Source organism: Anomaloglossus baeobatrachus, chromosome 4 (genome assembly GCF_048569485.1).
Source record: "Anomaloglossus baeobatrachus isolate aAnoBae1 chromosome 4, aAnoBae1.hap1, whole genome shotgun sequence".
NCBI lineage: Eukaryota > Metazoa > Chordata > Amphibia > Anura > Aromobatidae > Anomaloglossus > Anomaloglossus baeobatrachus.
This window is the reverse complement of record NC_134356.1, coordinates 433,220,926-433,237,375: the sequence shown is the minus strand read 5'-3', so window position 1 is coordinate 433,237,375 and position 16,450 is coordinate 433,220,926. Positions and strand designations below refer to the sequence as shown.

Below are 16,450 nucleotides of genomic sequence, written 5' to 3'. Positions count from 1 at the left end.
GCTGGCCAATCAGAGGCCAACAGCTGATGTCATATGTCTATCAGTTGCTGGCCTGTGATTGGCTGGAGGCTGCCTAATGCAGGCGTCACACGGTACGATCTATCGTGCGATCGCACTAGCGATCGTACCTGCCCCCGTCGTTTGTGCGTCACGGGCAAATCGCTGCCTGTGTCGCACAAAGTCGTTCAAACACCGTCACACGTACTTACCTGCTGAGCGACCTCGCTGTGGGCGGCGAACATCCTCTTCCTGAAGTGGGAGGGACGTTCGGCGTCACAGCGACGTCACACAGCCAGCGGCCAATAGAAGCAAAGGGGCGGAGATGAGCGGGACGTAAACATCCCGCCCACCTCCTTCCTTCCGCATAGCCGGCTGGTGCCGCGGGACGCAGGTAAACTGTGTTCATCATTCCCGGGGTGTCACACGGAGCGATGTGTGCTGCCCCGGGTACAATGAACAACCGGCGCAATGAAAAATAAACGATTTTTTAAAAATAAGCGACGTATACACGACTCATGATTTGTGACCGATTTAGCGTCACTCGGAGGTGTCACATGTCGATGATGTTGCAAATTATGCCGGATGTGCGTCACGAAAACCGTGACCCCGACGATGCATCGCACGATAGCTCGTCTCGTGTGAAGCCCGCATTAGGTTTAGTTCTGCAGAGAGCTTCTGCACGGTGCCAGCAGTTCAAATGAAATAAAGTGCTGACTACTGCGACCCAGCCGCGATCGTCAAGAGGGCTATGGGATTGCGGGCAGCAAGAAGCAGCCTGAGGGGCCACATGCGGCAAGCTGCTTGTGTTTGGGACCCCTTGTGTAGACAATGGAACTATTTTTTTTAAATAATTCTTGCTCTGCAAGATCTATCAGAGTAAATTAACCCTTGAAGGACTGGCCAATTTTTTTTATTTTTGCCCTTTATGTTTTTTCTCACCTTTTCCAAGAACATAGCCATATGAGAGGGTTTGTTTTTTTGTGTAATGCATTTTAGGTTTGACTGACACTGCTATTTTACTATACAATGTACTAAAAAAAAAAAAAAAAATTTAAAATCAGGATGAAATAGTGGAAAAATCCAATTCTGCAGGTCAGTACACACATTGAAAAAAACAAAAAAAAACACCAGCAAGTTTTCTAAGTGATTAAAAAAAAAAAAAAAATAATAATAATTCAGACGTTTGTAAAAAATAAAAAAAATTAACTTGTGTCGCCTTTATGTAAGATTTGTAATGTTTTTACATTTCCGTTGATGGAGCTCTACGAGGGGTTATTTTTTGTGTGGCGTGCTGACAGTTTCGTTGACACCATTTTGGGGTACAAGGTTTCTATCACTTATTTGTATTTTTACTTTTAGAAAGGTGACCAAACACCCGCAATGTTTTTGTTTCGATTTTTTTTTCTCTTTAAAAGGTGTTTACTGTGTGGATTAATTTCATATTGTGATACGATTAACTTTACAGACATGTCGATATCAAACAGGTTTATTTTTAGAACTTTATTTTTAAAGGCGGAGATTTTAAATTTTTACCTTATTTTTTTAGTTTCCTTAGTAGGGATGATCGAATACCTTAAATATTCGGCTTCGCGAATATTTGCCAAATAGGTCGCCGCTATTCGCGAATATTCGATTCACAATGTAAGTCTATGGGAAAGCCGAATAACAAATATTCAGAACTATTCGGACTTCCCATAGACTTACATTGCGCATCGAATATTCGCATAGCGGCGACCTATTCGTCGGATATTCGTGAAGCCAAATATCTGAGGTATTCGATCATCCCTATTCCTTAGTTGATCTGTGCCTTTGATTGCTCGCTTGTCATATATAGTGCAATACCCATTTTATGCCAGTATATTGTGAAAATGGAGGTCTCTCCATTTAAAAGCTGCTGTCAAAAAATTGACATTGCCATCTAAACAGTTAACTCTAGCGATCAGAGTTTAGTTTTAGCTGCTGCCATTAAAGACAGATACCGGCTATGTAACACAGCAGGCATGTGCCGGCATTGTCAGCCTTTGCGCTCCCTCCACACATGCACTTCAATACAGATGTACACTTATGTCTTTTTGCAGAAAGGGGTTAAAATTTACTTGTGAGGCAGCCTCTGTACGTAATATTTTCATTACCAATGAAATCAATAATGATGGTAGCATAATTTTATGAAATCAAATGACACAAAATCTTTATTAAAGCCAAATAAAAGAGGAGACGTGACATTCTGCAAAGATTATTCTTTCCATTTTGAGGCCGTATTACACAGTATGACAATGACTAGTCAGGAATTGTAGAGCACTGATATTTTTGGTTTTACAGATTTCAGTACTTAAGAGCAATTGCTGCAGGACACATTACTTGGTGTGTCCAAAGTGGATAATGGTCATCACTGTAGTGTATCCATGTAAAAGATTGTCCTTTTCATCATTACATTCTCGTAGTGTAAAATTACCACTAACCACACGGTCACAACCAATCTCCCCATTGCCGAAAAAGCCAAACAGAGGCACGTTGGGAAAGTGTTTCCGAAAAGAGTCCGCTTCAACATTTTTCTTCTGGTAGTGCTGCTCGCCTCGGCCAACACATGCAAACATGAGGCCCAAGCTATTATCCTCGGGAATGTTTGCGGCCTTTAGACGCTGCATGGCAGAGTCTGCAGTCTTTTCATCATACACATCCTGGTCTAGAAGAACGGTGGCTCCCTGGATCTGGGGTCCACTCAGCGCCAGTCCAACTACACCAATGCAATCTGTACTTTTAGTCTTTCTGCAAGGCAAAAAAGGAGAACAAGTCAAATATCATATTATGGAGGAGTCTTCACAAGCAATTAGTAAATTGATTGCATAATACACATGTTGAAAAAAATTCCTTCAGCATCAGCATTGTTAAAACTTAATTTTAATTGAATTGCTCTAAAATGGAAAAAAAACTTTAAAGTGAAACACTTTTTCCTAAGTGTTTCAAGCCCAATGTGGGGCCATAATCATAGCACTATATTAAGGACCTACATGTGCCTGAAACGCGTAGGTAAAGTGTTTCACTTCCAATTTTTTTTCCATTTTAGAAGAACTCATTTAAGTATTAGTTTTAACAAAAAAAAAAAAAATCCTGTTTGCGGATGCTGAAGCAATTTTCTTTATACTTCATATACTACAGTTTTTGGGAACAGGCCCAGAGCTCTTGTCTGTGCGCCGCACCCAATAAATTGACAACCTTGAACTGCAAAGTTAATTTATTTTTTGGTAAGTTTTCATAAAATGCACATACATGGATCATTTCATTTTCTTTAATTCATAGACCATCGCTATATTCACTTCTCAGAAAAGCAATATGTATCTGTAGGCACGAAAAGATTATGCTCATTCACAAAACAAGTCCTTAAAAATAGTGATAAAACAAAGTAAATGAAAAAGTTGTGCAATGTTATATTCACATAGTGATTAAGGTCTAGTAACTTATATAATCCTCCAAAACGCCTTTAACCACCTCAGAAAAAAGACTGACTGGAACACCTATGTGTGTGAATTAGGTGCTAGCCTAAAAATACATGACCATAATAAGGATAATAAGCTGCACACTAACCAGTATCAAAATCTAAACATGAAAAATGGCAAAGCATTACTGCTATAGGGATACTATGAACAATGAAAAATACATTTACCTATCTGGAAAAAATAAAATACATGAAAAATGGAATTGCTAAACTGCTATTACTATTTGAAAGTAGTAGAGATGTAGCAAATGTATTTATCAATGCAAATGAGCCCAAAACCAACGACAAGGTAATCTCTAATTTTTCGGGAACCTAACCTTAATGCCTCTATGTGCTATTAAAAGTCTCATTCACAAAATAAATTCTTAAAAATAGTGATAAAATGAACAAAGTAAATGAAAAAGTTGTGTAATATTATATTCACATAGTGATTAAGGTCTAGTAACTTATTTAATCCTCCAAAACGCCTTTCACCACCTCAGAACTGGACAATTTTTCATCTTGATACTTCACTTTTTCTTTCTCTTCTTCCAAGAGCCATAACTTTTTTTTTTATTTTTCTGCCGACATAGCAGACCCATAATGTCTTCAATTCTCAAGTGGCTTGTTTTTGCGCCCTGAGCTGATATTTTCATTAATTCAATTTTTGGGGTAGATACGATGATTTGATCACCAATGGTTGCATTATTTTTATTTTTTTTGCAGCGGCTGTAAAAGCACAAATCTGGCATTTAGATTTTTTTTTCTCTGTTTACAGCATTGAACAATTGGATTACTTAAACTTTATATTTTGAAAAATCAGACTTTTAAGTCAATAAGTACTGAAAAAACCCTTTTAAAAACAAATCTGTTATCAGGTTTTTGTTATGCAACCTGAGAAAATCTAGGGTAAAAACAGTGAGAAAATAATATAAGTAAAAGTCATTCCACAGTGACAATGTGGTCCCCAACTCTAGTATTTCACCTCACTATTTTCCAGAAGACCTAAAAATAGTTTGGAGCAGAACAGGACCTAGGCCTGACTGTTTCACACCTGCATGTGGAAAACTAAATAGACAAGATGCACAGCCTAAGGCTATGTTCACACACTGCATCTTTTACTGTGTTTTGGAGGTCACAAAGAAGGGAATTTTGTTTACTTACCGTAAATTCCTTTTCTTCTAGCTCCAATTGGGAGACCCAGACAGTGGGTGTATAGCTACTGCCTCTGGAGGCCGCACAAAGAACTACACTTAAAAGTGTAAGGCCCCTCCCCTTCTGGCTATACACCCTCCCGTAGGAGTACGGATTCCTCAGTTTTAGTACCAAAGCAAGAAGGAGGAAAGCCAATAACAGTTTCAAAAACAAATTCAATCCGATAACAAGATCGGAGAACTTAAGAAACAACATGAACAACATGTGCACCCGAAAAACGAAACCCTAAGAACAAATAGGGCGGGTGCTGGGTCTCCCAATTGGAGCTAGAAGAAAAGGAATTTACGGTAAGTAAACAAAATTCCCTTCTTCTTTTTCGCTCCTAATTGGGAGACCCAGACAGTGGGACTTCCAAAAGCAGTCCCTGGGTGGGTAAAAAGATACCACATGAACGGGCTGTCAGACAGCCTCTTCCTACAGGTGGGCCACCGCCGCCTGAAGGACCTGTCTACCTAGGCTGGCATCTGCCGAAGCGTAGGTATGCACTTGATAGTGTTTGGTAAACGTGTGCAGACTCGACCAGGTAGCCGCCTGGCACACTTGCTGAGCCGTAGCCTGATGCCGCAATGCCCAGGACGCACCCACGGCTCTGGTAGAATGGGCCTTCAGTCCAGATGGAATCGGAAGCCCAGCAGAACGGTATGTGTGAAGAATTGGTTCCTTGATCCACCGCGCCAGGGTGGATTTGGAAGCTTGCGATCCCTTATGCTGACCAGCGACTAGGACAAAGAGCGCATCAGAACGGCGTAGAGACGCCGTGCGAGAAATGTAAATCCTGAGTGCTCTCACCAGGTCCAACAGATGTAAACCCTTTTCAAATTGGTGAACTGGATGCGGACACAAAGATGGCAAAGTGATATCCTGATTGAGATGAAAGGAAGAAACCACCTTGGGAGAAAACTCTGGAATTGGACGCAGTACTACCTTGTCTTGGTGAAACACCAGGAAGGGAGATTTGCAAGATAACGCCGCTAGCTCGGACACTCTTCGAAGAGACGTGACCGCCACAAGAAAAACTACCTTTTGTGAAAGCCGAGAAAGGGGAACCTCTTTCAAAGGCTCGAAAGGCGGCTTCTGGAGAGCAATGAGAACCTTGTTCAGATCCCAGGGTTCCAATGGCCGTCTGTAAGGAGGAACGATATGACAAACTCCTTGGAGAAACGTGCGTACTTTAGAAAGCCGTGCCAAGCGCTTCTGAAAGAATACGGATAGCGCGGAGACTTGACCCTTAAGAGAGCTAAGCGACAAACCTTTTTCCAACCCAGACTGCAGGAAGGAAAGAAAAATTGGCAATGCAAATGGCCAGGGAGAAAACCCTTGAGCCAAGCACCACGCTAAGAATATCTTCCACGTCCTGTGATAGATCTTAGCTGAGGATGGTTTTCTAGCCTGTCTCATTGTGGCAACACCTTCATGAGATAAACCTGAGGCCGCTAGGATCCAGGACTCAATGGCCACACAGTCAGGTTCAGGGCCGCAGAATTCAGATGGAAAAACGGCCCTTGAGACAGCAAATCTGGACGGTCTGGTAGTGTCCACGGTTGGCCTACCGTGAGATGCCACAGATCCGGGTACCACGACCTTCTTGGCCAATCTGGAGCGACGAGTATGGCTCGATGGCAGTCGGACTTGATTTTCCGGAGAACTCTGGTTAACAATGCTAGAGGTGGGAACACATAGGGGAGTCGGAATTGCGACCAATCCTGAACCAAGGCGTCTGCCGCCAGTGCTCGGTGATCGTGAGACCGTGCCATGAAAACTGGGACCTTGTTGTTGTGCCGTGACGCCATCAGATCGACGTCCGGCGTCCCCCAGCGGCAACAGATCTGCTGAAACACGTCCGGGTGAAGGGACCATTCTCCTGCGTCCATGCCCTGGCGACTGAGAAAGTCTGCTTCCCAGTTTTCCACGCCTGGGATGTGAACTGCGGATATGGTGGACGCTCTGCTTTCCACCCACGTCAAAATCCGCTGGACTTCTTGAAAAGCTTGGCGACTGCGTGTTCCCCCTTGGTGGTTGATGTACGCCACCGCCGTGGAATTGTCCGACTGAATCCGAATCTGCTTGCCTTCCAGCCATTGTTGGAAGGCTCGCAGGGCAAGATAGATTGCTCTGATTTCCAGAACATTGATCTGCAGGGTGGACTCTTCCTGAGTCCACGTCCCCTGAGCCCTGTGGTGGAGAAACACCGCTCCCCACCCTGATAGGCTCGCATCCGTCGTGACCACTGCCCAGGACGGGGGAAGGAACGACTTTCCCTGTGACAATGAGGTGGGGAGAAGCCACCAACGCAGAGAGTCCTTGGCAGTCTGAGAGAGGGAGACAGTCCTGTCGAGGGACGTCGATTTCCCATCCCATTGGCGTAGAATGTCCCATTGTAGAGGGCGCAGATGAAACTGCGCGAACGGGACTGCCTCCATTGCTGCTACCATCTTTCCTAGGAAATGCATGAGGCGCCTCAGTGAGTGCGACTGGCTCTGAAGGAGAGATTGCACTCCAGTCCGTAGCGAGCACTGCTTGTCCAGTGGAAGCTTCACTATCGCTGAGAGAGTATGAAACTCCATGCCAAGATAAGTCAGAGATTGGGTCGGGGTTAGATGAGACTTTGGAAAGTTGATAATCCACCCGAAACTCTGGAGAGTGTCTAGTGCCACCTTCAGACTGTGCTGGCATGCCTCTTGAGAGGGTGCCTTTATAAGCAGGTCGTCTAGATACGGGATGACCGAGTGACCCTGCGAGTGCAGAACAGCTACTACTGCTGCCATGACTTTGGTGAAGACCCGGGGGGCTGTTGCCAGACCGAAAGGTAACGCTACGAACTGCAGGTGTTCGTCGTGTATGACGAAGCGTAGGAAACGCTGATGCTCTGGTGCAATCGGCACGTGGAGATACGCATCTTTGATATCTATTGATGCTAGAAAATCTCCTTGAGACATTGAGGCTATGACGGAGCGTAGGGATTCCATCCGGAACCTCCTGACTTTTACGTGTCTGTTGAGCAACTTTAGATCCAGGACGGGTCGATACGATCCGTCCTTTTTTGGGACCACAAACAGATTGGAGTAAAAACCGTGACCTTGTTCCTGAAGAGGGACGGAGGTCACCACTCCTTCCGCCTTTAGAGCGGCCACCGCCTGCAACAGAGCATCGGCTCGGTCTGGTGGTGGAGAAGTTCTGAAGAAACGAGTTGGCGGACGAGAACTGAACTCTATCCTGTACCCGTGAGACAGAATATCCCTCACCCAACGGTCTTTGACGCGTGACAGCCAAATGTCGCCAAAGTGGGAAAGCCTCCCACCGACCGCGGGTGTGGGAATCGGAGACTGCAAGTCAGGAGGACGCCGTCTTGGCAACGGTTCCTCCGGCTGTCCTTTTTGGGCGTGACTGAGACCTCCAAGAATCTGAGCGTCTCTGGTCTTTTTGAGTCTTTTTTGACGAGGCGAATTGGGACCTGCCCGGTCCTCGAAAGGACCGATAACCAGACTGACCCTTCCTCTGTTGGGGTTTGTTTTGTCTGTGTTGCGGTAAGGATGAGTCCTTACCCTTGGAGTGTTTGATGATTTCATCCAAACGCTCTCCAAACAATCGGTCACGAGAAAAAGGCAAATTGGTTAAGCACTTCTTGGAATGAGAATCTGCTTTCCAATGTCTCAACCACAGGGCCCTACGCAAAACAACGGAGTTGGCTGACGCCACTGCCGTGCGGCTTGTAGCGTCAAGAACAGCATTAATCGCGTACGACGCGAATGCCGCCATTTGCGAGGTCAATGGTGCTACCTGCGGGGCAAATGCACGTGTGACTGAGTCGACTTGCGCAAGCCCGGCTGAGATAGCTTGGAGTGCCCATACGGCCGCAAAAGATGGCGCTAATGACGCTCCAATCGCTTCATAGATGGATTTCAGCCAGAGCTCCATCTGCCTGTCAGTGGCATCTTTAAGTGCCGCTCCATCTTCAACTGCAACCAAGGATCTAGCTGCAAGCCTGGAAATTGGAGGATCCACTTTTGGACACTGGGTCCAACCCTTGACCACCTCAGGGGGAAAAGGATAGCGTGTATCTTTAAGCCGTTTAGAAAAACGCCTTTCAGGATAAGCGTGGGGTTTCTGGATTGCGTCTCTAAAGTCAGCGTGGTCCAGAAAAGTGCTTAATGTACGCTTAGGGTATCTGAAATGGATTCTCTCGTGCTGCGAAGCTGACTCCTCTACAAGAGGAGCTGGTGGGGAAATATTTAACATCTTATTGATGTTAAATATAAGATCATTAACTATGGCGTCACCATCTGGTGTATCTAGATTGAGAGCGGTCCCAGGATCAGAATCCTGATCAGTTACGTCCGCCTCATCACCCATAGATTCATCTCGCTGGGATCCTGACCATTGAGATGAATGTGAAGGCCCGTCATAGCGAGCCCGCTTAGGCTGCCCGGGGCCATCGTCCGAGTCAGAGTCTTCACCCTGAGGTGTATGTGCCCGTCCCGAAGCTTGGAGGTAACTCAGCTGAGGGGGACCAGGGGGCAATGATTGCACAGTGTCCGTGGCCTGAAGTACAGGCCTAGCTCGCAATGTGTCAAGAATTTGTGACATAGTGAGAGACATTCTGTCAGCAAAAGCTGCAAACTCAGTTCCTGTCACCTGGACAGCATTCACAGGTGGTACACCCTGGGTCACGTCCAGCAGAGGTCCCGACTGTGCAAGCGCCGCAGGGGCCGAGCACTGCCCACAATGGGGGTCCGTGGAGCCTGCCGGTAGAAAAGTCCCACATGCGGTGCAGGAAGCATATAAGGTCTGTGCCTTGGCACCCTTGCGTTTTACGGACGACATGCTGCTGGCTCTCTGCAATGTGAGAGAGTCTATAGCCAAAGGGCGACCAGCGCTATGCAATACAAAGTATTTGTAGAAACAAAATACTAAGAATACTACTGGCACAAGAGGGGGTGAGCCCTGAGGGCTGCTTACCGCCCGCTGAATAGCGGGTAAGAGGCGCAGAATTCCTTGTCTGGGTCTCCCCGGCTCCCCTCTGCAGCTCAGCGTGTCAGCAGGAATGGCTGCCGGCGTCTGTGGAGAGGGGCGGTCCGTGGGAGTTCCTAAACAAAAGTGCGGGAAACAGTGTCCCCTCTGTGCCGATTGTGAGGGCTGGAGTATGTAAAAACGACTCCAGCCCTCGGCGCTGATGCACTGACCAGCGTCCCGCCCCTCTCCTGACTGGCAGGTCTGGGGGCGGGAACGAACGGAAGCCGGCCGCAAAAGCCGGGGACTCGAGTTATCAGCGCGGCCGCCGTAAAAGCGCGGCCCGCGCTGAAGTCCCCGGCGCACCACAAGTGCCAGCCGCGCCGCAGTCCCAGCGGCCGGCGCGACCGATTCCCAGAAGTGTGCCTGCTTCAGCGAAGCTGAATGAGGCCATGGCACAAGCGCCGCAGCGCTGATGTCCCCGGCGCACTACAACACCCAGCATGCTGCGGTGTGAGCGCCAAATGCACGGGGACACAGAGTACCTTGAGGAAGCAGGGCCATGTCCCTGATGTACTCCGCTCCATCCAGCATCTTCTCCAGGGGCTGTAGATGGAGCACGGTCTCAGTGCCTGGAGACCAGTAAATCCCACTTCACCCAGAGCCCTGTAAAAAGGGATGGGGAAGGAATCAGCATGTGGGCTCCTGCCGCCGTACCCGCAATGGGTACCTCAACCTTACAAACACCTCCGACATACAGTGGGGTGAGAAGGGAGCATGCTGGGAGCCCTGTATGGGCCCTCTTTTCTTCCATCCGACATAGTCAGCAGCTGCTGCTGACTAAAAACAATGGAGCTATGCGTGCGTGTCTGACCTCCTGCGCACAAAGCTAAAACTGAGGAATCCGTACTCCTACGGGAGGGTGTATAGCCAGAAGGGGAGGGGCCTTACACTTTTAAGTGTAGTTCTTTGTGCGGCCTCCGGAGGCAGTAGCTATACACCCACTGTCTGGGTCTCCCAATTAGGAGCGAAAAAGAAAATGCACCTAAATGCATGCACTTCCTTCTCCAAGCAAACTCTATGAGATGTCGATTTTGCGGTCTACACAGAGAATCTTTTTTGGCTGCATTTTTTGAAGATGCAGCCAAGATGCAGCATATCAATTCTTTTTGCATTTTTGCCAGCATTTTTGAGCCCTTCCAGTCAATAGATTTGACTTAAAAAACACATTGGACAAGATGAGGTAAAAACACATTTTTGCTGCGGGTGTGTTTTTTGGGGCCAAAAATGCTGCATCTTTGTGGTTAAGAAAAGATGCAGTGTGTGAACATAGCCTAAGGCCTCTTTCACACGTCACTAACATTGGTACCCTGCAACTATGTCGCAATGGCATAAATGGGGTCAGGTTGGGAGCCCCCACCCTCTCACAATGATCTACAAATTTACATAAAGGGCTGAATGGATGCAATCAGTGCTAGAAACAGTTACAGTCTTTTCAGAATGGTGTCCGCTATAATACACAGATCAACAGACCGCTGCTTAGGACGCGGACTCTGCTTCTGAGCTGGCTCCATCACTGTGGCATTCATCATCTACGGTGCATTGAGGGAACACCTTGCCCACTGTGCCGCACATACAGCGGATGCTGCCAAGGGCTTCAACCTTTGAAGAATATTTTACAATTTAGATACAAAATTAATAACTACTTAGAACCTTACACTCCTCAACCTATATAATAAAGTGTAATTGACAGATCTGTAGGTTAGGAATGGAAGCAGCTGAAAGACATATCATTGAAAAAATTGTCCAATCTAAATCCATGAGTCTGAATCCTCACAGTGCACACACTGTGCTCTGTGACGATTTGCCAGTTTCAGACCCGGGAACGGTGGTCACAAGTATGCGACATGTAGACTCCTAGACAGAATCTGACTAGAGGAGTGCGGCCACACTCAATACACTTGCATTAAGTAAGGCTGTGCCCTTCTAGTCTGATTTTGGCCAGGGGTATGCATTTCAGATATTCGCAGCCATGTGACCACCGTTCACAAGTCTGAAGCCGGTGAATCCTCAAAGCGCACAGGGCGTGTGATGTAAGAATTCACAAGTGTGCAGTCACATAGAGTGACATAGAGTGACTTCAGACTTATGGATTTAGACCAGACAAACCCCTTAAAGTGAATCTGTCACCACCTTTACGCTGTCCTGTATTAGGGAAAATAACGTAGGCTGATTTAAAGGATGATTTAAGTGCTATGCTTGCTGAAACTTTTGAGTTTTGGGAGTTCCACTTCTTCAGTAGTAGTGCTCTTAAAGGGAACCAATCACCAGGATTTTCGTATATAAGCTAAAGCCAGTGCTATACTGGCACTATCAGGCTGATTCTCTACATACCTGTAGTGGTCAGCTCAGATGTTTAGGTTCTGAAATCCAAGAAAGTAAAGTTTATAAAATGAGCAGCTTTTTGAGTGACAGTTGCACTGGAGCAGATAATATATTCATAGTTATCCCCTCCCTTTGTTAGAATTAGCATAAGCATTATACAAACGACTCACTTTGTCTAGCAGGAGTTGTGGTGAGGTCATACCCATGTGACTAGAAGGGGCGGGGCCTCAGCCACTAAAGCTGGATAGCAGGTCACATGGGTATGACCTCACACAGGTCCTTCCATAGACAAAGTGAGTCGTTTGTATAATGCTTATGCTAATTCTAACAGAGAGAGGGGATAACTGTGAATATATTATCTGCTCCAGTGCAACTGTCACTCAAGCAGCTGCTCATTTTATAAACTTTACTTTCTTGGATTTCAGAACCTAAACATTCGAGCTGACCACTACAAGTATGTAGAGAATCAGCCTGATAGTGCCAGTAGAACACTGGCTTTAGGTTATATACAAAAATCCTGGTGATTGGTTCCCTATAAGCTCAGCAGTTCCCGGTATAAATGAGCTACAGGCTAACCCCACACTCCAACCATATATTGACAGCTTATTCCCTATGCATAGTAACAGGAAGAAAGCTGTCAGTCAGCATACAGAGTGCAAGGCTAGCCCTCAGCTAATGAACACCAAGCGACTAAAGCTACATCAAATGTAGATGTAGAGGGGGTTAGGATTAGGCCCACCCCTGCATTTGTAGTCAGCACACTGATAGTCTGTGTAACAATTGTAAAATGTAAAGACATAATGTAGAATCGTCACCAGGTGGCAGTGTAGCAACACGCTTGTCCTAGTACCTGGGTGGGCAGGAGGAGGAGGAGAGTAGGGGATATAAATGGGGAGGGGATAGGAGAGTCCTAGTGGAGAAATAGCGTTAACTCCAATTTGATGATTAGGACCCTAAGGGTCACCCCTGTGGCCGTGACACGCGGGATCCATTCCAGATTGGCTAACTGCGTCCCCGGGAAGAGGAGTTTAGTCCGACGGTCAGGGGTGTGGTGTCTATATTACCGGGCTCGTGATACTCAACGACTTCCTCACTAACTGAAGGTCAGTCAGCCCTCAAGAAGTAGGGTATGACTGGATGGCCTGGGCACGGATTGGAGCTCGGTTGGTTGCGGTCCTTCTTACGTGTTAGCGTCCTCTGTAGGTGGGGTGAAGTGACTCAACGGACTTAATGAACCGGTTGGTGCCAGTGTGAAGTATAGTGAAGAAATTGGAGGCCTAGAAGTGTCAGACAGAAACCAGGTGCCTGAAATATGGACTGCTGCTAAGTTGTGTTTAAGAAGAGAGAGTGAAAGGAACCACTATGGGAAGTGTACTGGTACCAGCAAAGCGCGGACCGAGGTGATACAGAAGTTGAAGGAAAATAAAAGTTTGCATGTTTAATAGAAGAAGCCTTGTTGGGACTTTATTTGCTGAAAGTGGTATCGCCTAAACGGTTACGGAGTTCTTTTGTGTCTGTTGTGGCGACGGGGAGGCGAGGGGTTAACGGACGACTGCGCTACGGCCTTTTGACCCCTGCTAACATGACTATGACCACTGCCTGCCCCGTGCCCTCCACCACATAGACATAATAAGCACAGCACTGAAAACATAGCATCTGTCACCATGAGGACAGCACAAATCTAGCTGCAGATGTCCTGTAACACTATAGTTGAGCTCCTGCATTGAAAAAGTTTGGTTTATAAAAACTTTACAAAATGCAAAAAAAAAAAAATCAGATGAAGCTTTGTGCTTATAGTAAGCCAACAGGAATGCTGGGGGATTTTAGCTGTGCAGTTGGCTGTACTGTGAATGTGCTCTGGTTATAAGACATACAGTGCCTTGCGAAAGTATTCGGCTCCCTTGAATTTTCAACCTTTTCCCACATTTCAGGCTTCAAACATAAAAGAAAAACGTTAATGTTATGGTGAAGAATCAACAACAAGTGGGACACAATTGTGAAGTTGAATGAAATTTATTTACTTATTTTAAGCTTTTATAAAATAACTAAAAAGTGGGGAGTGCAATATTATTCGTCCCCTTTAAGTTAATACTTTGTAGCGCCACCTTTTGTTGCGATTACAGCTGCAAGTCGCTTGGGGTATGTGTCTATCAGTTTTGCACATCGAGAGACTGAAATTCTTGCCCATTCTTCCTTTGCATCAGCTCGAGCTGAGTGAGGTTGGATGGAGAGCGTTTGTGAACAGCAGTTTTCAGCTCTTTCCACAGATTCTCGATTGGATTTAGGTCTGGACTTTGACTTGGCCATTCTAACACCTGGATACGATTATTTGTGAACCATTCCATTGTAGATTTTGCTTTATGTTTGGGATCATTGTCTTGTTGGAAGACAAATCTCCGTCTCAGTCTCAGGTCTTTTGCAGACGTCAACAGGTTTTCTTCAAGAAATGTCCTGTATTTGGCTCCATCCATCTTTCCATCAATTTTAACTATCTTCCCTGTCCCTGCTGAAGAAAAGCAGGCCCAAACCATGATGCTGCCACCACAATGTTTGACAGTGGGGATGGTGTGTTCAGGGTGATGAGCAATGTTGCTTTTACGCCAAACATATCGTTTGGCATTGTGCCCAAATAGTTCAATTTTGGTTTCATCTGACCAGAGCACCTTCTTCCACATGTTTGGTGTGTCTCCCAGGAGGCTTGTAGCAAACTTTAAAACAACACATTTTATGGATATCTTTGAGAAATGGCTTTCTCCTTGTCAGTCTTCCATAAAGGCCAGATTTGTGCAGTGTACGACTGATTGTTGTCCTATGGACAGACTCTTCCCACCTCAGATGAGATCTCTGTAGTTCATCCAGAGTGATCATGGGCCTCTTGGCTGCATCTCTGATCAGTCTTCTCCTTGTCTGAGATCAAAGTTTGGATGGACGGCCGGGTCTTGGTAGATTTGCAGTGGTATGATACTCCTTCCATTTCACTTGCACAATGCTCCTTGGGATGTTTAAAGTTTTGGAAATCACGGACCTGCCTGTTGTGTTCCTTGGTCTTCATGATGCTCTCTGTGCTTTAAACAGAACACTGAGACTATCACAGAGCTGGTGCATTTATACGAGACTAGATTACACACAGGTGGCTTATATTTATCATCATCAGTCAATTAGGACAACATTGGATCATTCAGAGATCCTCAATGAACTTCGGGAGTGCGTTTGATGCACTGAAAAGTAAAGGGGATGAATAATATTGCACGCCCCACTTTTCAGTTATTTATTTTTTAAAAAGGTTTAAAATAAGCAATACATTTCGTTCACCTTCACAATTGTGTCCCACTTGTTGATTCTTCACCATAACATTAACATTTTTATTATTATGTTTGAAGCCTGAAATGTGGGAAAAGGTTGAAAAATTCAAGGGAGCCGAATACTTTCGCAAGGCACTGTAATCTATAGAAAATAAGCAGTGAAATGTATTGATGTTTTCTGTAGAAACTGGAATTCTAAGGTGAAATCTCAAGTTAAACTCCGAGATGTGAAGACTACACTTACCCCTGGGAGGAGAATGATGCAAGGTATTCCACTTGCCCACCAGCGATGATGATACTTTTTTCATTTAGAGGATTAAGAACTTGATGTAGGAAACGTGTCGCTCCATGCCTCCATGTGTTGTATCCAAAGATCAGAACCACGCGCAGATCTGGGTTATTTTTAAGGCCTGTAAAAACAAAAACTAATTAAACTTGTCAGAAAATGATGGCGGAAAGTCACTTACAGTAAATACCCGCACAGGGGGCAAAAGGCAACAGTTTTTTGTTATGCTGATGGCAATTGTTGCAGGGAGGCTTCAGAAAGATTGTGGCGTGTCCAATGGTACTTCATTCAATGTAATTATGCCAAACAATTGGAGTAACTTCATTGCTAAATTTGCTATGATGCGCCTATTTGTGGCTACTGATAACAGGTTTGTTTTTTTTGTTTTTCTTCGTCAACAACATGAAAATAAGTCATGGACAGGTAGAAAATCAAAACGGTCTATAGGTAAGAATAGTAACATGTTAGAACTGGGAAATAATGATCACTACACACCAACAAACTCATCATCAGATTATTCTTTTTTTTTAATGGATACTGTATTCTTATAATAGACCTGCTAGAAATGTACAAATGGATTTATATTTTGTTAGTGGTGGTCATTAAGCAGCTTTAAAAGGGGGTTATCCAGACTACTTTCTTCCAAGAACTGTGCCGCTCATGTCTAAAGGTTGTGCTGTTACCCCCTTTACCGTTGCTGGCTTGAACTGAATGGGACGGAGCTGCAGGACCTGACCCTAACCTCCCCACTTCCCTTAATCTCTGCCTCACCCCATTGTTATATATAGTCATTTGGATATGAGCTGATCTGCAGGACCCAGAAGCGGCCACTAAACACGTTTC

At 45.4% G+C, this 16,450-nt stretch overlaps 1 protein-coding gene across 1 annotated transcript in view; it reads right to left on the bottom strand.

Moving 5' to 3' along the window:
- Positions 1 to 2,161: 2,161 nt before the first annotated feature.
- FBXO22 (F-box protein 22) overlaps positions 2,162 to 16,450 on the bottom strand; it is a 52,107-nt gene continuing 37,818 nt past the window's right edge. Inside the window, exons 6-7 of the mRNA XM_075342645.1 lie at positions 15,566 to 15,731; positions 2,162 to 2,766 (exon numbers count right to left, since the gene is read on the bottom strand). Of these exons, the coding sequence (XP_075198760.1) occupies positions 2,355 to 2,766; positions 15,566 to 15,731 (578 nt within the window). The 3' untranslated portion in view covers positions 2,162 to 2,354. The remainder of the gene's footprint in view (positions 2,767 to 15,565; positions 15,732 to 16,450) is intronic.